Source organism: Larimichthys crocea, chromosome XII (genome assembly GCF_000972845.2).
Source record: "Larimichthys crocea isolate SSNF chromosome XII, L_crocea_2.0, whole genome shotgun sequence".
Lineage (NCBI taxonomy): Eukaryota > Metazoa > Chordata > Actinopteri > Sciaenidae > Larimichthys > Larimichthys crocea.
This window is the reverse complement of record NC_040022.1, coordinates 19,407,188-19,430,181: the sequence shown is the minus strand read 5'-3', so window position 1 is coordinate 19,430,181 and position 22,994 is coordinate 19,407,188. Positions and strand designations below refer to the sequence as shown.

The window sequence follows — 22,994 nt, the reverse complement described above, 5'->3', positions numbered from 1 at the left end:
TCTCACCGGGTCGGCAGCATCAGTGAAGAGCTTATCAAGTTTGATCCAGGAAGCTGCTGGCAGCAGGATCCTCTGTGTGACCAGCAGACAGGAGAATTTAAAAGGACAGGCGAGGCATCACAAAAGAAAGAATGAGATAAAATACAGTGAAGAGAACAGAACAAAGGACGAGGGGGGTTAAAAATAAATGAGTGAAGCACACTAAATTATATATCAAAACACATTAGGGTGGCGTGACAGTGAAAGGCATGAGCACAGTTCTGTGGTTTCAATTATTTATTAGGAACGCATTTGAAGGTGACAGTACTTGATGGTATTTGGCTTTGGGTGAAGCTGACGGGCCATTAGCAAGTTACTGTAAAATCTGTTGATGTCCCCACACCCATTCACACACCCTCCTTTCCATTTTGGGTGGAGCTGCAGCAAGACAGAGAGCCATGGAAAGCTCCAACAGCTTCTGTTCTCTGCCAGGTGGTTTGAAATCCTGCATGTGTGAAGTCTAGACTACAACTAAACCCCCCCTGACAGATATTTAACCCTCAGAAAGCCCCTTTACCGTCAGGTTATGGACAAAACTGGACCTTTAATAATATTAGGAAAAAGCAGCCAGGTTAAAACTTCTGATCTTGTTTCCAGTGTGTGGATTCGTCATCGCTATTACGTCAGAGAGAGACAGAGAGAGTCAGTTCCAGCTCAGTCGCCTCCCACTGCCACACTCATCTCTGGTTCATGAGAGCCTGGTACTCCCTCTGGTGGGTAAACAGTTGCAGGAACACTTTGTACTTTCTCCCATAGAAGCTGGAAAAAAAAAACACAGATGTGATGCATAATAAGGTATATTTCAGTTTTTATTGTAGACTAATAGTAGATTAGTCCGGCCTGGACTTAAAGGATGCGGCAGCCACGACTTTCATCATATATATTTTTTAAATCTCGTCGTCTCACCTCTGGAGTTCATGGTCAGGTTGCACAACTTTCCCCACTTTTGCCATTTTCTCCATCGCCTCCTAAAAATGCAAAAATTAAAACGACACCCAATAAATCACTTTATGCACACTCAGTTTCCCGACAGCCGTGACCCACTTATGGTATTAACACGAGCCAACCACAGTAAATTCACTGTGGCTGAGTTTATGACTGATGCAGTGCGGGGCCTCTCTGCTGTCTAAACCTACAAAATCCAGCCAGTTGACAGTTTGCAGCTCAGAGGATCAGACACAACAACTGCCCGCTGTAGTTATGGCTGGAAATGGGTTAACAGGTGCGGCCTAGTCCAAACAATAACATCTTATTTTTAGTATATCTGGCTTAAAGGCTTGTCATTCTCTCTTGTGCTTCAAGCTTCAAGCTCTGGCACTGAGACACCAAGAGATCAGAGCTTTAGTTGGCAAAAGAAGAATCCTCACTTACGATCTTCAACCGAAGCAAAACATTGTGCACAAATATTCTCCAAGCACCTTTACGAGTCACTTTGTGTTCTGGTTCACACCAGCAGATGGAGGCACTGAGTCGATAATGATGAGATCAGTGCCATGTGAGTTTGGTATGTTTTTGAGGTCAGTTTTATTGGACTGCAAAAAAAAGATTGATTGGTTTGCAAACTGTTAAATATATCGTAAAATAAACACGTTTTTTCAGACTGTGCATGCGGAATGTTACTCTGTGGTAACAACTGTAAAATGTCCTCTGTGGTTCTTGGACGGAACTTCTTTGAGTCGAGTTATTTCGAATTTAGCTTGAGACTTGAGCCTGTATCACAAACTGGAGGTGTGTGGTCTAATTAAAGATGCTATCCAGTTAGAAAATATAGGATCTAATGTTTTAGAAGCTTGACCCACACTAGAACTTTCCCATAAGGCTGTCTCACGTGCAGTGGCCCATGTTGGACGACAGTTGAATTCACGTATGAATATTTAAAAACTTATATTGAGCACACAAAAATACTCTTTATTATCAGTGAGAATTTGACTGTATGTGTCTGTGCATCACTCCACCTGTATACTGCTGTAATCCTGTGATGCACATGCACCCAGGACTGCTGCTCCGATTAACACAGCCTCCATCTGGTTGGGCAACACCACAGGCAACCCTGAAATGGGATAATATTGAAAAAACATCAAATACGTAATATAATGATATGTCCCCGTGTTAGTATTGTATACCTGTAGCGTTGGCGTGAATCTGTACAAACAGGGCGTTTTTGCTCAACCCGCCACACAGGAAGAGGGTTCTGATGTCATGTCCTGCTTCTTTCATGGCTTCCAGGATATGAAGTGTACCAAGCTGAAACCAGAGGAGAAGAAGCAGGTGTAATCAGGTTACCAGTAAATAAAGGTGACCTTCCTCCTTCGGACTTTAAGGTACTAGGGTGTCAGACTGAGGGTCAGAGGAAGTCATTTGAAACTTTGAAAGACAGCAGACTCACAGCGAGGGCTTGTACTGTGGCCAAATAGAGAAGGGCCAAGTCATCCAAGGTTTGGGAGAGTGGCAGTCCGACCACCTGCGAAACAGTGATGCAAAAATGTCTCAGTGCTGAATATTAAGAGTCACCAGAGGAGGTGAGGAGAGGTGAACAAAAGAGTTGGTGAAAGCCAAGCTGCCATTGAGGGTCTGGTATCTAAAATCACCAGTGATTCAGTTTCGCCAGTTCCCTCACGTCCTGTTTCCTAGAACTACAGACGTGACATGGAAACAATAATTAGCTTACTGAACACAAAATTCCTTTCTATGGTCCAGATGTTCCAATCTTCAACTGTGTGATAAATTTTCCATTTGAAATACTGAGTCTAATCTCTGCACTGACAAAAGAACAGAACGTAAGCTGCCGTCAGTGTGATGTCACTAAACTGAAAGACCGTATCTGCAAACACAGAAATAACAAATATTTTGTTATGCAATGAGAACAGTAGCCAGCTAACTCTAAAATGGGAAGATTTAGATGAGAACACTGATGCCACTCTCTCATAGGAGGCGATCAGCCACTCCAGTCCCCTGTCCAAAACTCAAAGATTCTCCTGAATCTCACTAATCAACAAGTCAAATTAAGTAAAAACAACATATAGTGTCCAGTCTTTATGCTAAGCTATGCTAATTGTCTTCCAAGCCTAGCTCCATGCTTTACCCACAGACGTGAGAGTTTCTCAGAACAAGCAGATAACCGCATTTTCTCAAAACATTGAGCAACATTATGCAATCGACAAGCAGCTGCTGGGAAGAACAATCGACTGCCTTTATATTACTTATGTGCTTCACAATTTATTATCCTTTATTTTGCAAAATTATAAGATTAAACCACTTAACAAGGGTCTGCAACCACCACTTCACCTCTGTATGTCGTGGTGCGGTAAATAAACTTTAAACCCTGTGCTTTGATCAATAATATATCATGTGAGAAGACACGTGAAGCCTCAGACTCATGTTCCCTCACCATGCCCTTCAAGGAGGGGTCAGCCAAGGGCGACCTGTTCCCGTGAAAGTCGGGCCACACGTGCAGACCGGAAGCCAGCAGGTCCACGGGAGAACGGGAGCTAGCCATCGTACTGAGGTGGCTGTTCAGGTAGCTGTAGATGTTCTCACCAGTTATGGGAACTCTGGGAAGAAGAACAATAAGTAAATGAGGAACATAGTCTGATGAAATACCTGTTCAGAAAATGCCTTTTTCTCAGAAGAGATTTTGACATGTCACAATAGGAAAAGCAGAACATGTTCCAGTAAAGCAATGGACAATATACCCTGTGGTTTTTGTTGAATTTCAAGTAAATGTTTAGTAATATTTTTTTTTGTACCATCCACAAAATAGTTGAGTGGTATAAAATACACAAACCCTACTACAGCATCTAATCTTCCCGAAGCTTAGTGAACATTCTTATTATTCTTATTATTATTAATGACAGGAAAAACAGCTGTCCTAAAATGTTTCAGGGAAGCGCAGCACTAAATGCATCAGCTGACCTCTGCCGTGCCTGTTCCTGGAGCTGGGTGTAGGCAGCGTGGCCCTTCACTATGTGGTCAATCTGTGGGAGGAGAGAGAGCAACACAGACAGGATTACAGATGACACAGACGATGACAAAACGGCTTATGAAGCTGAGAGAAGGGCCAAGTCATCCAAGGTTCTAGCTCAAAAATATTTGACAGATTTTTCCATTCCTCAGGTTCGAGAATCATTCGTATAATCTCATGAAACACTTTGCCTTTCTTGAGTATGTGTCTGGGTGTCTTTTTAGGTGCATTTACACATTGACTGCATACAATTTATCCATCCATACATACAGTCTGTTATTACGCAGCATAAAGCAGGTCAGTTAAATCATATGTGTAGCTTGCCAGAGGACTCACCAGCCTTCCTGTCGCACTCTGTCCTCCCTCATTAAGCCACATGCCGGGCACCATGGCGGACAGGCAGGGCCCCCACACTCCTGGCACAAACAGAGGCTGCTCGCTGATCTGACGCACATGAAGGTGACAAATCAAATTAAATAAGCAGTTAGCATTGTGGTGCAGTATAATTAGCACTGTATATCACACTAACAAAGTGACAGGTAGGGTTAGCATTCAAACTATAGTCATGTTTTTAAAACGGCACATAGGACTAGTTCTGGTTAAACATAAATTCAACAGGAAATGTTAAGCACCGCCATGTGACAGGTTGATGTCCCACAGATCATCGCCATGCGTGAGGTGATTGGCTGGTCTTCACACGGCAAGTTAAAGCCTTTCACATCTGCACCTATCACACCTGGAAAGAGCAAAATGACATGAGTTTAATCAGATTTAATCAGGGAGAGAAAAAAAAAAGAGGTTACCTAATACGATGTTTTGCTAAACTCCCGTCAGGGATTAATCACAATGATCAAAAGCTTTAAATCCTTTTGATGTGGTTCTCCAAACTTCAGCGGTGACACTAACTGCTGGAATAATGTTTGTCAAGCTGGTTCGAGTTTAAGGTGGAAGGTTCATATGCGCACGGGGGCTTGGGGGGGAGGTGTACATCATTGTGACATGCACGACAACTAAAAAGTGCAGAGTGCTTTAACCTCTGACTGGTGCAACAATGTGTGATCAGCAGAGGTCACAGCCAGAGGTCGGAGGGCGGAGTTCATGAGCAGTTTATCTCCGAGAACAAAACCAGATGCTTATAGGATTTCTGAGCCGGACTAAAGATCCACCAATGCCCTGAAGCTAATAAAGTGAACGCAGATACAGTAACTTTTCGAACGGACACCTGTTATCTGACCAAAATATTAAAGCTGGGAGAGTTTGATGCTTCAGTCCTAGTCAGGGGTGTTTATCGTACATCGTCACCCTCTTGGATCATGATTACTCTTAGGTATCTAACAAGGCTAAAATGCCAAACATAATCATAAAATTTAAGGATGAATTATCAGGATGATCTTCACACAGTTTCATGAGTTTACTCATGTTCCCTTAGTGCAGTGTTTCTCAAACTTTTTAGAGTGCATAGCATCTCAGATTACATTTGGCTCATAACAGCAGTATAACAGCTATAGGCCATTCACACAGGAGGCAGGTTTATTTCTGTTATTTTTTCTTATTGACAATAACCAGAGTTACTTGAGCAGAAAAGGTGGACTCCTGATTTGCAGTTCCTCCTTATAGTTCCCGTTGCAGAGTTTTTTGAAACATCTGTCACATTTTAGCTCATAACTAATCATGGATGTATGTGTGTCATGTGCAACCTGCATGAACGTGTTACTGAAACTAAATATTACAGGCATTTCCATTCAAATTCTTGTAGTATTGTTGGTATTAAATGTTTCAAAATTAATTTAATTAAAAATATATATATTTAAGACATTCCTCAGTGTACCACTCAAAGGGAGTTGCGTACCACCAGTGACACAGCAATTTGACAACCAGTGCCGTAGCCGACGCACATCTTCATTTTTGACACTCCAGGAGATTCATCTTACACCCACCAGACACAAAAATGTCAAATTTAGACAAACACTAAATATTCTACCTCCCATGTCATATTTTCATGGTCAGTTTAAGATTTTATATTTTAAAAACCTGTAAAGTTAAGTTTAGGATGCAATACCAAGGCCTCCAGCATGAGCATCAATGAGAGAAGCACCAACTGCAGTTCCTGCATCCAAACTCAAATCTGCTGCTGCCTCCTGGGTGAGGCCGTCTCCCAACAGGCTACCGGGAGAACACGTCACACTGCCTGGATGGCATAAAAAAAAAAACAGGTTAAATAATAAATGAGCTCCCATATTTTCCGAAAATATGCAATTAATTAGAAGCTTGTTGTTAATGTCTCTTACCTATTTTGGAAGAGTTGTTTTCCAGGAGATCCTCAAGTCCAATACTGGTCCAAAAACTAGCATCCCATCCTTCTGGAGGGCAATACGTCCATTTACACACCAGAGTACATAAAGACCTGTGAAATATTGCATGTAACATGTCTTACAATATATCAGATACAGTATGAGGTCACATTAACAGTATCTGAAGGCTACAGTATCAAAAACTGAACTGTTTGTCAGCGATAAGAGGCAGATTTCTTGGAATTACCCCTGCTGCAGAGAACAATCCTAGTCTTTCTTTTAAACAGATATTTGATACAAGGATCATGTATCACACGGTCACAATGACCATCATGCAACAAAGCTCACCGTGTCAGAGAGCCTGTTGCCTTCCAAGATAGGAAGTCTGGAAGGTCAAAAAAGTGAGCGGCTTTGCTCCAGCAGCTTTCTTGTAGATTCTGATGAAGAGAAAAGAGAAACGTGTGCTAATGAAGCTCTGATCAGTGATCAGCTCATGTGAGTGCTGACAAACCTTAACAACGAAAACCACTTTCAGGGACCTCTATCAGATGCAGCCCGAGGTAAAGGGAGGTGAGGCTGAAAGGCTTCTAAAACAACACCAGGCACATGCCGACCACCGATCCAGAGAGTGACAATAAAACATATAGAGGTCAGTGGTCCTGCGGTGACCTTGCTCACCTCTCACCTCTTTGAGCCAGAGCAGCTTAGGGGGTTGCATCTCTGGTGACATGACCCCTCCCACCCTGCTCAGGACCCTGTGGCCAGTATTTGTTATACGAGCCGCCTGCTCTTCGGCCCGATGGTCCATCCACATCACCACGTTTCTTTGTCTGTCACCTGGAGAAGTCAGGTTTTTAGTGAAAGTGTCAACTAAATTTACCAAGTAGCTGATAAAGCATGGATCAGGTGTAATTCAATTGGTCTATTAAGAGATGTTAAACAAAACTGTCGTGACAGATGTGTAATATCTAGGCAGCATATAATAAGTAATTTAACCTGAGTATCTGGGTCCTGACCCCTGTGTGCACCTTGCTTAAATGAAAAAAAAAAAAAAAAAAACATTAATCCCTACCATCTCCAGGGGTTCTGCTCTGTAGCTGACCCTGATCCCTGACCTGGCTGTGGAGGAGGGGATGTTACCTTCAGGGATCAATAAAGTATCCCATTACATTAGACTAAAACAACTTATCCAAGCAAAACTCAAAGACTGAATGGATTCAAGCCAAAACACTGCAGACAAATCCATTCTAGTAGCTTTTCAGTCAAAAACATAATTATTTCAATCCATTATGAGCACTTAGGTTTATATAAATGGTGCGTTACAAAGTGCTGAAGCTAAAAACATGACTGATGTGTTAGGTACTAAGGTTATATAGGAAATAAATGTTTGACTTACCATCCTGACTGACCGGCACAGGCTGGAAGCTTTGGTCCAAAACCACTAGAGAGCAAGTGGCATCGAAGCCGATCCCTCGTACCTGACTCCTCTCCACATTTTGGGTAACTCTCTGGAACAGAAATGCCATGAAATATAATCTGTAATACATTGGCAGACACAGTATCATAGTTCAATATATGTGGTGTGTTACAGAATGAGCCCTTCACAAATGATCAATATGTTTGACAACTGGGTGTACTGGGTTTGCAGTTGCCAGGGGTATGAGGGACAAAGGACAGTGAAGTAGCTCCGTGAAGTATACATATATTTTTTTCCAAAAACAGATCCACATATTTGCAAAAGTAAAATATAGCAGTAAAATATACACCCAAATACAAATACAGTCAAGTAGACACAATAACAGTAACAATCCTTCCACATTTTTTTTGTATAGACCACATTAAAAAAGACTACTAAACATTTCCTTGATTTTATTTTAGTTAGTTTTATAAGTAGAAAATATCATTCCATGTGAAATACAGTATATTTTCAGACCTAGTCTTAGTTTAGTGCTGGCGGACTATAATAAATGTCAAAATATCTTCTGTGAAAAAGATCAATGAGTACAGACAGATGTGTACATGAATTACCCACTCGCTCATTTTTGTGATGAAGACTAAAGATAGTTTACGGTCATAGACAATAGCCTGTTTCAGTAGTGTCGTGTCAGGGCTGCAAAACGTTAAGACAATAACCTGCCATCAAAAACATCTGACATGTCAAACTTCCTAATCTGCATCCCGCCTTGTGTCCGCCTTCTCTTAGAGGAGATCAACAGCTGTATAAAGGAAGTGGGGCTGGCTGTGATCAGCAGTAATGAACAAACAGATTAAATATTAGATAAAACATAATTGACTAAACAGGATAGTTAAATACCTAAATATAACTTCTGTAATAGATGAACAATTTGCTAAACATAATGGATTAACTGCTAAACATTAGACGTTGAAGTAGCTAATTAAAAGTAATGGATACATATGCAGTATAATGGTTGATTCCCCAAACCCATGTAAACAGTTAATTCAATTTATTTGTATTAAGAAATAACATTAGTGTCCAATTTCATGTTGTGTGTGTTACTCAACATCCACTTTGTCAATATGTGGGGTGAGGTTTATGATGGGGTAAGGATGCTTGAGTACATCTGATTGGATTGTGGTTTGAATTATGTTAATAAAAGGTTGGGATGCAACCACCACTCTTGCTCATACCTTCACAACCGTGCAGCATTTCTCCCAGATCTCAGTGGAGGACTGGACATAATGGTCAGACTGGGGTTCCCAGATGCTGATGGGCTCCTCGGCGGTGCTCTTCAGCAGGCCTGTCCTGGTCACCAGTGCAGCCCTCACACTGGCAGTGCCCACGTCCACCCCAACATAGTAGACCTCTGCCATGAGGAGGCGAGCTGAATGTAAAGAGGGGAGAGCAGAGGGTCCAGAGGGGGAGGGGTTGATTATTAACCTGGTTACAGTGTCAGTGTCAACATTTCGAAACGCTGCTGTTAATAACGCATGTAGGTTTATTTTACTCTCGCTTCTTTTCTATGTGTCTCATCTAAACGTGATAACAATACAGTGCAACCGAGGAAAACTGCACAAAAATAACATCTTAAAACACACACTGCAGCCATTATGAGACACACACAGCGTTTGTACGCATGCTGGAACAATATATCTGAACTTACCGGCAGTCAAAATCTTATTTGAGCTCACAAAACATCACTGAGAGTTTGTGATCAGAAGCGTACTTTGAGCCAGAGAGACGGCGGCTGCGACGGAACGCGAGAGCGGCCAAAAAGGATGAAGTCGAGTCTTCCTACAGAGCCGCATAAAGCTGAAACAAACTCAAGTCAGCGCCATGAATGAGTTAATTTAAACTCTCTCTATTTCTGTCTTATCTTTGTAGAGTCAGTCCAGGTTTTGCGAAGAGAACCGGGTCATGGAAAAAAAAAAGAATTACTGCACCACAAAGACACCTTAAATCTTCATAAACATTGCACAATACACTCTTGGAGACGGTGTAATAACATAATATGTCTCTGAAAACTGTAGACTTTTTCACAGCAGCCATTTTGACACAACAGTAAGGTCAACACAGGTGTTACCAGTGATACTGATGAAGGTCCAGTTCCATTTAGTGCAGCAGAGACTTTCAGTGAACACCAAAGTAGCACCCTGACTGTGTTTGACCTGAATGGAACAGAGTCTTAATTATTATCATTGGTAATACCTGTGTTTATTATTTCATGTCAAAATGGCTGCTGTGAAAAAAGGTCTATAGAACTATTACATGAAACATTTGTGGCAAATGTGAGGTTTATCCAATAAGCAGCAGCTCCAACATCATTTTACAATTTGAAAACTTTCAGTTTTCCGCATCCTGCATCATTTATCTAATCTTATTGTAACATTTGCAGTCTTATAGAGGTCCCCTGTGTGTCTGCTCTCAATATTAGATCTTCTAATATTAAGAGCTTTATTCTTTTAGTTTATATTATCCACTAATTATATACCAAGCAACCTCCAAAGAGTTGTAGATAGCTCCGAGGACACCAAAGCTGATTCGAGTATTTCGAGTATATTTAGATTATTTTAGTGTAAATACAAATAAAAAAAATGTGTGTCAATATAAAATGTGACTCAACAAATGTTAAGACTTGTCTTCTGTGTTGAGTAAATAACTAAAGCCACCATGTTTAGTCTGCTGTGTGCACAGGTCATATCAGGAACCAACATGTTTTTTTTTTCTCTCTCTATTAATATGTGAGCCTCACTTCTCCATCACCAGCACTTCTCTCTTTTGTTTGTATCTGGTCTTTTCCATGTAAATGATGTACACAAATTCATTTAGGATAATGCTCCATGTGTTCACAATATAAACAGTGAAGCTATTAAAACTACTTTTTTCTACAAGACAAGGCCTCGGGATAAGTCAGTGATGCAGTGCCCTTGTCATTTCATTTGATATTCATAAAGAAAACAACTAATCAAATAACTGCAAACCAAAGACACTGTGAACTTACCACTGTGAGCTTTCAGGTACCCTAAGCAGTTTCCCTGTTGATGATTCACCTTTGGAAATGTTTTGCATAGAACATTTAGGACACTAGCATGTCTGTTATTATCATTTAGTTATTAAAAAAACTGACCTTTTTCACAGCAGACGTTTTGACTATCAGAGCAGTACAAGTACAGCACAAGTACAGGTGTGACTAACATGAAGAATAACCCTCTGGGTTGGGTTTTTTTTTTGTTTTGTTTTTGTTTTTGATTCAGGTTGTTTTCAGTTAGTTTCCGGACTGTGTTTGCTCATTTCTTTTTAGGTTCTGTTGTTTAATATAGTTTGATTTTATTAGTTTTAATATTAGTTTTTTTTCTTTTTGTTATTGTAGTGCAGTACAATAAAAAAGATTCAGATTAAAGAAATTAACAATTTAACAAAGACTACTAAACATATCCTTGATTTTATCTCAGTTAGCTTTGCAAGTACAAAATATCATTTTTGTTGAATCACAGTATATTTTCAGACCTAGTTTTAGTTTTTAGTTTAATGCTGGCTGACTATAATAAACTTGCTCTGGAACATCAAAATATCATCTGTGAAAAAAGATCAATGAAAAACGTGTACAGACAGATGTGAATTACTGACCACTCATATTTAAGCTGAAAAAAAAAACAAAAAGTTTACTGTCATAGACAATAGCCTGTTTCAGTAGTGTCGTGTCAGGGCTGCAAAATGTGAGACAATAACCTGCCATCAAAAACATCTGACATGTCAAACTTTCTAATCTGCATCCCGCCTTGTCTCTTTACCCTATTGTGTTCTTTTCTTAGAGGAGATCAACAGCTGTCTAAAGGAAGTGAGGCTGGCTGTGATCAGCGTGTTTGGACCAGGAATGATCAGCAGAGATGGAGTACAGAGAAAAACCGAGCAGCAGGACAGGAAGAAACAGATGGTCTTCAACAAACACTGCACAGACAGTGTTTGAAATCTCATCCGTCTCTCTCTCACTGCTCTGTGTGTCTGTGTGTGCGTGTCCCTCTGGTCCACGCCTGAAGATAATCAAAACTTGCTCTGTTGATACATCAACACATGCATATAGTCTTTCTCTGTGTTTTGCTCTCATGAAAGGGTGTTTCCATGGACCCTGGACTGTCCCACCTCCGTACAACAAAAGCAGGCCTGTTGGGAGGCAGGCAGGACCAGCTCCTGATTAGAAAACTTCGTGCAGTGGAAACAGCTGGCCTGGACAGGGAGGAGGGAAGCGCTGTTATCTAAAAGCGACCTCGTCAGGCCAGCGGAGGGGAAAAGCTGACAGAGAAACAGGAAGCAAGGCTGGGGCACAGCGGTAGTTTGATAGGAAAATACTCCTCAGAGGGCCTTAACACAGGTGTACAGACAGAGACAGAGAGAAAGTGGCTCTGAAAGTTCTTGGTGCATTGGACGCTACGGTAAAGAGAGGAGAAACATTGAAAAAAGAAGCTTGTTCATTACCATTGTAATATTTGACACAAATGTTTCTGAAGCATTCCAGTGCTGGATTTCCACTTCAGGGTGTCAAATACTTCCAAATGGGTGTTGCATGGCCCGGGTTGTGAGGACATGTCATCTCAAGAGTGTTGACCTCAGGCAGCTCTGGTTCTCCCAGGCTGTCTGGGACTGTTAACTTATTTATAGTTGGCTTGAGGAGAACATGTTGAATAATACAATGGGGGAGGCCAGACAGACTGGACTGCAGCTGTACAGAGCCTTCATCATGAGTGTGGCTTCACATTTCGGTAGGCCTATGAGAGCGAACCGCAGAGTATAACGCATATACGCAGTACGCAGTAATTCCTGGAGAGGAAGGTTATTATTAGACACACAGCAAAGGTCATGTGACTACATTATAGGTATATGTTGTAGGGCTAAAATTAATATCATTATACTGTGATAATAACAAATGTATAGAACATGATGTCTTTCTGATCATTTATGTATTATATATACTTCCATGTGTTTGTTCAGTTCTAATCTTTGTCCATTTTACATATATGACAAGTTTAAGATTCTGGACACTTGGACTAAACCGTGAGCTGATTGGTTAATAAATATAACATTAAACATCATTCATCCACTCCTCTTACCCCCTGCATGAGACTGTGGGGGCCTTAAACAGCTCCTACAACAACAGACTGCTACACTCCCCCATGCAAGGAGCACTATCGCAGATATTTTATTCCAACAGCTGTCAGACACTTTAACACCAGCATGCCTTCATGACTTTCCTCAGCTTGATTATTTTCTATATATTTCTTACAATTATATAATTATAATAGTAATTTCTTATCCACCTTGTGCAACGGGATCTTCTTTGACAAGTGGTGTGGGATGGTTAAAGTCTATCTTATCTTATTTTTATTCATACTTATTTCTACATCTTTATATTTTCTGTGTTTGTAGATACATAGATATAAATATGTATTTGTTGTTTTTTATCAAAACACTTCAAAGACTCTTTTTTCCAGAGAACTCAAAGTGCTCCAGAGCACTCTTATGGAGTGTATACACTACCAAAATAAAGGTCAAATTGTTACTGTAGACTATGTTGGTTGTCCATATGTATATCTATTATTACACCCACCCCTCTGAGTACTGAGTTTGTATCGAGAGCTCTGTGAAAACCACAGTCATATTCATCTATGTGTCATCCCGAGCCAATAAAGTTGATTGTGTTTCTGAGTAACACACTTCAAACCTGCACAGCTGTAAAAAGACACTTTAAAAAATGTGTTTTTCTTTACAACAAAAGGAGCTCCACTGTGCAGGTATGACCTCATTTTCTTTCTTCTGTCATTAACCCTTTTCACTGCTTCATCAACCAGCAGCTCTCACTTTGTGTACTGACTGAACTGCGTTCATACAGACGCTGACAGGGAGCTGTCATTCATTTTGATAAAGAGGTATTCATTAGAATATGCTTTGATCTGATCTGTGCTACTTTACATTCCGTTTGCAGTTTATTCCTGATCAAAAAACATTCCAGTGAAATAATATTGATTAACTGTGAGGAGTTAATCAATGTTAAACTCTTCAGACCATCTGGAGCAGCCTTCTCTTTAGGATGGGTAACTAATAATTGAGCGGGTAACTAAATATTCAAAAACACTACGTAATCCCAGAGTACATTGCTCCGCTCTGCATTACCTAATCCCATAAGCCATCGCGGGGGGGCGGGGATATGGCTAGTTGTCAGAGCAACCTGCATGTCATTAGACATACCCCGCCCCCCAAATGATCTCCAGCCAATCGCAGGCCGTAGAAATGACATCATTGTTATTTTCAGTAGAGCTGCAGCTTAGAGGTGGATAAAGTTCGTCTCCACGTTGGAAGTGATAGAAAGTATTATCCCTATTCGGGCTGTTTGTGCTTTTTGGGGAAGGAGGATCAATCAAAGCGGATACCTGAGGTGTGAAAACAGTGAGGCTCGGCGGCGGAAGCTCGTTTTTTTTGTTGATGATCGCACGGATCACAAGAGAAAAGTTTTCTCAGGACGCGAAGTTGTCAAGTGAGTTGAACTTCAACAATAGGCGGACTCTATCACAAGACAGTCCGACAGATAGAGAGTCACAGGACACATGTAAAGCAGTCGATCGTGGGACTTGTGTGTGTTTTTTAATGAGAATAGACCTCCCTCAAGGTGATAAAAACTTTATGTCCAGAAAAATGGAAGCGACGTTTTACGACGAAGCCGTGAATGCTTCCAACTCTCAGCATGACGGGACGACAGTGTATGGGTTCAACCCCAAAACCCTCAAACAGACCATGACCCTAAACCTAAACGACCCGAAGAACTTCAAACCCCAGCTGAGCTCCAAGGCCCTGGACATCCTGACGTCCCCTGATGTCGGCTTGCTGAAGCTGGCCTCGCCTGAACTGGAGAGACTGATCATCCAGTCCTGCACCGGGCTGACGACTCCCACCCCGACCCAGTTCGTCTGTCCCAAGAACATCACCGACGAGCAGGAGGGGTTCGCCGAAGGCTTTGTGAGAGCGCTGGCTGAGCTCCACTACCATCAGCAGGGACCCGCCGTCCACCCTGACGCACAGGCCAATGCGACCAACAGCATGGCATCCGGCTCTGCCGCGTCCGAGAGCGGCGGGATTTCCTACAGCTGCACGGTGCGCACCGACCCGCCGGAGTACACAAACTTGGGCACTTTCAACCGGGCAGTGGGATCTGCGTCTGCACCTGCCAACGAGAGGCACCCACCTATGAGTTACCCATCCGCCCCACAGCCGTCCCACAACCACATGGACCACCAGCTGGCGGCGGCGCAGCACCCGCGGCTACACGCGCTCAAAGAGGAGCCGCAGACGGTGCCAGAGATGTCCGGCGACACCCCGCCGCTCTCCCCCATCGACATGGAGAACCAGGAGCGCATCAAAGCGGAGCGGAAGCGCATGAGGAACAGGGTGGCCGCGTCCAAATGCCGGAAAAGGAAGCTGGAGAGGATCTCCCGGCTGGAGGATAGGGTCAAAAACCTGAAGAGTCAAAACACGGAGTTGGTTTCCTCTGCCAACGTCCTCCGGGACGAGCTGGCTCTGCTCAAGCAAAAGGTCATGGACCACGTTAACAGCGGCTGCCAGCTCATTTTGACGCAGCAGCTCCAAGCTTTCTAGACTGCCAAGGGAAAAGAACCAAGGGACATTTCTTGGGGACCAAAATGCAGCTTAAAGTGGGCCTGTTCAAGGAGAGAGGGAGGGGGAGGGCGAGGGGGGGGGGGTCTCTGCGTCTCATTTCATTCTTCCACCAAATTATGCGCTCACTAAGACAAAGAGCAACGGATGGAGACTGACAAGATGTCTGTAATATCACAGAGAGGCCACCAAACTTGGGGGTGCATGGACTCAGAGGGGACATTTGCTCCAAAAACGACTCTGATGTGACTTGTTAGACATTTCTTTTTCCCCAAAAAAACTTAAAATATCAAATTTGTATTCAGTCAAGCCAAGGCAGTATGGCATGTGTCCATACCATCAGATCATTTTTTAAATTAAGTCCCCTGCGTCCTGACAAGCCAGCTAGAACCTGTGCTGGCTCCGATTGGGCAAAAACACAATGTGAACGAGGCCTTGCCCTGCAAATCTCCCACTATGTCAAGTAGCAACATATGCATTTAGACTTGAGTCAAGCACTGAGCATCCCACCAGCGACTTTACAGTATGTACAGAGTAACACTAACAACAGGAAAAGCAATGTTTCACACCTTTTACGCAAGGACTCTTCTATAGGTGTGTGTGTAGCGTTTACTGACAAAAACTGCCTTATACTTTCTTAACTCTTATGTTCATACAAGTTTGTGATATAGGTGTAACTGATGTTAGACCTGAAATAACACTTTGTAATATTTGTACGCTGTATTTTGAGCACTTCAGACCTGTACATATGACTAAATAAAATGTTGGACACGCTGACGTCTGAGTACTTTTTGAATAATTCATTCTCTGATAGAGTCTTACCAGTGTATTACACGTAGTGTTTGTTATTGAAGGAGCTGGGCCGGACGGGATATTGAGTCACCAGCGCAGTGTGCGGCGCTTGGAATGGTTGGCGAGCCTACGCGGCCTCCCATTGGACGGCGATGTGTCGGAAGTTAGACGCACAGAGCCAAATATGGCAAAGAGGTCCTCAATGCGCAGTGGGACGGGGTGTGTATGAATCACCGTCCTCCCACTACAGCTGGTGACTCCTACAAGAAACCTATGAGGCATAAGCGGATCTGTTTACACACTTCGGGAGTGTGTTGAGGTACAAAGGAAATATTTTGATTAAAAAGGATTATTTTACGTCTGTGTAGATAGTGAACATCTTGTACAAAATAACATTTTTATTTACTTCCCGAACCACTGTCTGTGATATAAATTACAAACAAGGTTTTTATATATATATAAAAAAGAAAACATACATTTCATCCTGAACTATATGCTGCTGAAAAAAAAAAGCCAAACACACACTCAAGCGCACTGAGACCTCATATCTACACACACACAGTCAAGCACCGGCACTGATGGACACTCACTGGCCGTGAAGCAGACACCAGTAACCGTGTTACAGGAACACTTCGACCATTTTGAGATATGTTCGCGAGGGGCGTGGTGACGCAGGAGGCAGCTGTCCGGGCAGTCAGCCCCACACAGGTGTTTTCACTTATTGCTTGATTAGACCTCATCTCAGGGTCCTGTACTGACAGGAGTTTGATTGACACTTCTGTGAAGCCAGTGCAACCTCCATCTTTATCGTTCAGACCCCGCCCCCAACCTGAGATGAGGCCTAATCAGATTAAATGAAAACACCTGTGTGTAACTTACATGCCCTTTAAAAAAAAAAAAAAAAAAAAAAGGAGCAGTGTGTAGGATTTAGAGGTATCTAGTGCTGTGTTTGCTTATTGTAGCCCCTCTGGCCACTACCTTTCCTAGAGTGAAAGAGGGGGGAAACTACAGCAGCTGTGAAACACGTGAAATGTTCTATCTGCTGTCTGCGTTTAATCTCTCCATCCTGGTCTACTGTAGAAACATGGTGGTTCAAAAATGGTGGCTAGAAAAGTCACATTCTAAAAGGTAATAAAACATAATTCTTATTTTCAGGCAATTATGAAAGTGAAACTGACTAATATATTTAATTCCTGCCATATTCTGTAAATAGAGCCCCGTAAATCTCACACACTGGACCTTTCAGACTGTTTAGATATGTTGCGTCCTGGTCATGTACAATGCTACATGTTTAGATATCCACCTTTCTGTATTCTTAGGATGTTTTTGTTTTTTTTTAAACCAGTTGTGGTGCATAATATGAAAAAGCTTCTTTCCCCACACACACATCTAAACATTAACATTGTGCAACCTGGCCTGGAACCTTGCTGCTGGTACACCCTTAACGCTGTCAATAATTTACCACCGAATTAGAATCTATATAATAGAAGCTCCAAATGATGGTTGGTCGACTGCCAAACTCGCTGGTTGAACAGACAAAAATAAAGCAGCAACAGTGCTAATTTGCCAGCTACTGGCTGGAGGCTTAAACTGACTGCCCACTCCAACTGTCCACTGTCCAACTGCTTTGTTTCATCTCGCTCCACTCATGCCTTATCGTTTTTGTGCAACGGGGGAAGTGATTTTCACCCTGTTCCTCGCACATTTCCATGTGGGGGTCATTTTTGCGTTTGGTTCCTGATGATATCCGCAGTTCATATAAGTGATTCTCAGCTGACGAGCACGCCGTCTCTCGCGGCGAGGCGCTGCCGGTGTACATGGTCCTGCTCCAGTTCTTCGTGGCTGGGGTGCCAGAGCCGGGACAGGATGCGCTCCATGTTCAGGGCGTACATAGTGTGGGAGGGCATCACACCATGGTGAACCTACATCAGACAAATGTTGCAGAAAGATATTTAACCATATGAACCTCTGGTGCTTAAGTGAGGACAGGCCAGAAGTACTTAAGTCAACTCATTTTGTGATAGACAGCAAATAAAGGAGTCTAAGGACAGTTCAGCAATATGACCAATGAGAACACTCAAAAATATCTGACAACAAAAAAACATTCTGTAGGATAAAGACAATAATTTTCTAGTGTGACCAGCGATTAAGTACCACATAATTACTTCTAAAGAAGGTTATTAAAGCTCAGTGGCTTCTACACAGCCGCTATCAAGCACAACCTCACTAGAAATAATGAGGGAAGAATTTCTATGTATGAAGTTTACCTTTTAAGAAAAAGTCTCAAGGTTTAGTTATTCATTTATAAACTAGGGTTGCAATTAATGATTCTTTTCTTGTTGATCTCAACATTTAAAGCAACATTGTGTAACTTTTCTACCATAAAATATCTGATTTGAAATTGTTACGATACTACACTGACATGTAATCAGGTGAATGGTGTCTCTGTCACAACTCTGAATAAATAAAAACTATACTAAAAACAGTACAGGGCAAACTCACTCTGGAAAATAGCTATAAACTGAAATTAAAACACAAAAATAATTAATTAAAATTGAAAACTACTAAACCATAATTGATAAGTTTCGTTTGAAAAGGTTGCTCCGTTTGTTGAAGGTCCTTGGACCGGGAACACGCATAAGCACATTTCTCTCACCTGTAAAGCCTCAAGGAGATCAAACATGCTGATTGGAGGGAGCGGCGCAGGGAGCATGTCTGCAGAACAAGCCAATAAGTGGACAGCTTGTTGCTCCGCCTCATCGGGTGACACCTGAGATGGTGGACCAGCCGGGAGGGAAGCACTTGGAGGGGGACTGAGAGAAAGAAAAAATTAATCATTATGGAATGAACAATGTGATCAGAATTACAGCAACAGAAACAATCAACACTGTACAGATGATCCTATTCTATCTAGCATTTTCCTCTTTGTCTCTTATATGAAACCTGCACAATGTTTATCAGCTAATAAGGGTTAACAGTTTTCCTTACCACTCAGTGACGCTGTGGTAAGCGGCAAGGCTGTTTTTCAAATAAGGCTGCGGCGTGACATCACTGCCAAAGGCGTAGGGGAAGTGACCATCTCGTAACCGATACGCCTTCCTTCGAGTGATTACAGCAGTCAGGACATCTTTTAAGTGATGCTGAAACAAGTCAGGACCAGCAGTCATTTTAGCAGTGCAGAAAATAAACAAACGAGGGTTATTCATTTAAAAAGACGACGTTTGTTATTTGTGATTTTGAGCTGTATGAATAATTAACCCAGACTCTTCCAATGAGCAGTCGCTACAAACCTCAACAGCATAAATCATGGCGCTGACGGCGTCTTCTGTGGTGTTATCCAGACCCAGCTCAAAGGCCGTCACCATCATGCGGGCCTCCAGCTGGCCTCGTGTGGGCAGCATCAGAGTGTGGGCGCTGAGACGCATCTCCTCCTCCTCACCTCCTACCTCCCGTGGACTGAAAGGCTGGGCGGCACTCAGAGGGTTCTGAGGCTGGAAACGATGCTGAGGGCACAAACAAGACACGCAAATATCCAAATGATGGCATGTCGTGACCATGAGATGACAGTATATATTGTTTACTGGGGATCACTTATTTATAAGTGAACCCATTATTTGGCCATTTGGAAATTTGAAGGGATGTATGAAGGAATAAATACTGACATCAAACTTCTGTCTGGAGGAACACTTCTTCTTCCCTTTAGGTTTGCCAGGCTTTGAGGCAGAGCCACCCTGCCACTGTAATGGCCCTGTGCCCTCTAGAGGATGAAAGAAGAACACACATAAGATGCATCGAAGTAACAAAAATGTTTGTAAAAGACAAAAGTAAAAGAATAGCGTCTAATTGACTCTTGAGAAATTAATGCATTGGACATTGTATTGGCACAGTTTGTTCTTTATCACATATATACAATTTCAAATTCCATAACTAGATCAACAAGCTTAAAAAGACTGAGTGGACGAGACGTTATCATACCTGGCGTGGAGACGATGATCTGGCATCGTGTGAGAATGGCCAGAAGGAAGTCATTATGGACGTGGACTGCAGAGGAAGCATGAGGGAAATGCAAAATAAGCAACACCTTTCCATCATCATTTTTTCCCAACATGTAGTGTTTTATTGCTTTCTAACCGTTCTCCTGTGCCAACAGACGGCGTGCCTCGATGTCAAACTCCTCCTTGCTGATCTTCTGTTTGAACCATAGCTTCAGGTTCGCCCAGTAACTGCAAGAGAGACAGACCTCACTCCATTACTTAATGTTTATTTATTAGACACAATGTGGCCTCTCGTCACATTACGTCTTCAAGACTTTAGACTTTAATAAGTAGCTTTAACTAATAAAAATGAATGAAAACTTCACTTTTTATCTCTCTCATCCTCTTTTCTTTCTCCACATCACATTATATTTCAGCTGCATTCATACACACACACACACACACACACACACACACACACACACACACACACACACACACAGAGACAGTTAGCTGATACAATTCAATAAGAATGTGGTTCGTATCACGTCCTCCTGCTCGCACATCACATCAATAACACCTGCTGACACACTGACTCACTGATGAGGAGAACATTAGCAAGTGTTAGCCGGCTGCTAACATGCACACAGCTAGCCGAGGGCCACATTACGTTACGTTTCAGCTAAAAAAAAAAAAGGCGAGAGTGAATCCAGCAGCACAGACAGACAGAAAGCACGCAGAAACACACGTGGGTTCACTCACTGCTTCACGTTGTCGCCGATCGCGTCTGTCAAGTTTTTCTTCGCTATCTCGAGCTCGCTAGCATGAGCCGCCATGACGTTCACGAAGCCCGGCAATGGCGTCATCATCCAGCGACACGGAGGTTTCCCCCCCTTTTTTATTGTTTTCATTAAAATGGTGAAAATTATTAATAATATAATGTTATTTACCAGTGAATATGTTAATGTTAAGCACTGGCTTTAACTGACTATATATATATATATATATATATATACACACACACACATACATAAGCAGTAGGGGACTTTGTGTTTTGTTTTTTTTATGTCAAAAGTTTAAAGTTACATTGTCATTTAAAAAAAAGATAATTACATAATTTTTTTTTTTTTTACAGAACAGTGCATTTGTATCTAACTTTTATTGGTAATGTTTTCATTTTTAAAATGTTAGTATAGCATCTCCACTTTGTCAAATCTGGCCCCCCTTAAAAAAGTTTGCACACCCCTGGCCTAGATATTAATTTAAACAAACATACATCTTAATTACAGGTGGCTCTATGTTGAGATGCCTATTTTTTAAATTAAACTAGTCTCCTTGTTGCCCTTTATTCCTCCACATCAGAGCCATAATGCATCCACGATCAAAGCACATTTGTTTGTGAGAGTGAAATGTTTATAAAGTATGTCAGGCAGGTGCTTCTCATTTAAACTATTTAACCACTTATTTTAAGTACTGCTTGTTCTATCTGTCCTGTTATCTGCCACAGAGTAAATCCCATTGTGTGGTTAGGTAGTAAAACTTCTCCACCACTAGATGGTATCATAGTAGGCCTGCAAAGCCCAGTCAGCTTACACAGTGGTACGGGAGAGCTCCAAGTTCCACTCCAGGAGAGTTTATCTGAATTTTATAAACCACTCAGCAGTTTTGCCTGTTTTTGGCTCATTATTTTTGAGATTGATAAACCATGTCTAGTTCTAAAACATGAGCTGATGTGTTGTAAAGTACAGCTGTAGGGTTGATATGCAACACTGCCAAGAATGTCAAGTTTATCTCATGGACATGGACAGCAGTGCTCCAACTTTTTGCAACAAAGTAGGAGTAAATCTAAAAGTTTTATTTGCCCCCTGTCCCAGCAGGAATGTATTATTAACAGTGATCTTCCAACTTTTTTACTGCTCAGCAAAGTTTATGTAAAGGGAATTTTTTTTTTGATCCACTAACTCCAGAAATGCCATTTTTAATGATCTCAGTAACCTCTCTCCAAAACAAAGCCAGCTGCCAGAATCTGAGTAGCTTTAATAAAATTGGGGAAAGCGGTATCACATCCCAGTTTAACCACTGAAATTCCTGCCTTACTCAAAAGTCACTCACATCTGCAGCTACTTTAGTAGCAACTGCGGCAACTGAAATGTGAACTGCCGCTAAATGAAGAGATCAGACAGGATATTTCCTGTCCTATCATTTTAACATCAGCGTTACCAGTTCAATTCAGAACTGGTGGAAAAAATGTACTAATCACATCAAAAGCACATCCAGAGTTGAATATAGAAGGACTTTAATTGAACTTTTGATATATGTAGAATTTATTGTGAGCAGAGCAGAAAAGACCAAAATTGGGGCTAAGTCTTTTTCATTCTCCACTGGGCTGGATGTAAAACATTTCTGTGGTTCCCTCTGTTGTCCTTTGTGGCTCCGTGGCTCTCTTCAGCAGGTTTAGGCTGGGAGGCCCTTTTCTTTTTCACTGTTTTAACTATGGTGTAAAAACAGTTGAGTAGTCAGGGCGATCGCTCCTTTGGCTCAGTCTCCCCAGGCGGTCATGAAGCCTTAAACAGACCTCCATGACTCACACCATTCATCACAATAAGTGAAATCGTATATCCAGATTACATACTGTAGACAGTCATACTGTGGACTATTAGTGTGTCCTCCAGTTCGGTGAGTAATGCTGACTCCACAGTGTTCTGAAGTCATACTTCTTTACAAAGGAGATCCATTAGATAAAGGGGTTTTAAGGTTTGACTCTAGAATAAACAAGCTTTTCATGCCAACCACACGAACAATGAAAACCATCTGAATTT

The 22,994-nt window shown here is 41.9% G+C and overlaps 3 protein-coding genes across 6 annotated transcripts; 1 reads left to right on the top strand and 2 right to left on the bottom strand.

Moving 5' to 3' along the window:
• Positions 1–261: 261 nt before the first annotated feature.
• fggy (FGGY carbohydrate kinase domain containing) lies at positions 262–9,650 on the bottom strand. Of its 4 annotated transcripts, none has more exons than XM_027285666.1 (17): positions 9,414–9,650; positions 8,941–9,134; positions 7,688–7,799; positions 6,977–7,128; positions 6,640–6,728; positions 6,289–6,404; positions 6,060–6,188; positions 4,633–4,736; positions 4,337–4,444; positions 3,952–4,013; positions 3,428–3,590; positions 2,426–2,500; positions 2,163–2,283; positions 1,995–2,089; positions 1,471–1,571; positions 946–1,007; positions 262–798 (listed from the first exon to the last, which is right to left on the bottom strand). In XM_027285666.1, exons 2-17 carry the CDS (start codon positions 9,121–9,123, stop codon positions 728–730), a joined length of 1,743 nt encoding a protein of 580 aa, XP_027141467.1. In that variant the 5' UTR covers positions 9,124–9,134; positions 9,414–9,650; the 3' UTR covers positions 262–727. The 4 variants fall into 4 exon arrangements, with proteins under 4 accessions (XP_027141467.1, XP_027141468.1, XP_010739795.2 ...); XM_027285667.1 differs by lacking the exon at positions 9,414–9,650 and adding an exon at positions 7,364–7,410 and having other exon boundaries at positions 8,941–9,105; XM_010741493.3 differs by lacking the exon at positions 1,471–1,571 and having other exon boundaries at positions 9,414–9,635.
• A 4,398-nt stretch (positions 9,651–14,048) lies between these two features.
• Positions 14,049–16,186, top strand: LOC104927418 (transcription factor AP-1). The gene has a single exon (XM_010741494.3). The coding sequence runs from the start codon at positions 14,225–14,227 to the stop codon at positions 15,389–15,391; it is 1,167 nt and encodes a 388-aa protein (XP_010739796.2). The 5' UTR covers positions 14,049–14,224; the 3' UTR covers positions 15,392–16,186.
• Positions 16,187–17,513: 1,327 nt separating this feature from the next.
• On the bottom strand, positions 17,514–21,060 carry tada1 (transcriptional adaptor 1). Its single transcript, XM_010741496.3, has 8 exons — positions 20,938–21,060; positions 20,333–20,424; positions 20,177–20,242; positions 19,864–19,958; positions 19,492–19,704; positions 19,190–19,341; positions 18,858–19,014; positions 17,514–18,123 (listed from the first exon to the last, which is right to left on the bottom strand). Exons 1-8 carry the CDS (start codon positions 21,042–21,044, stop codon positions 17,971–17,973), a joined length of 1,035 nt encoding a protein of 344 aa, XP_010739798.2. The 5' UTR covers positions 21,045–21,060; the 3' UTR covers positions 17,514–17,970.
• Positions 21,061–22,994: the final 1,934 nt, after the last annotated feature.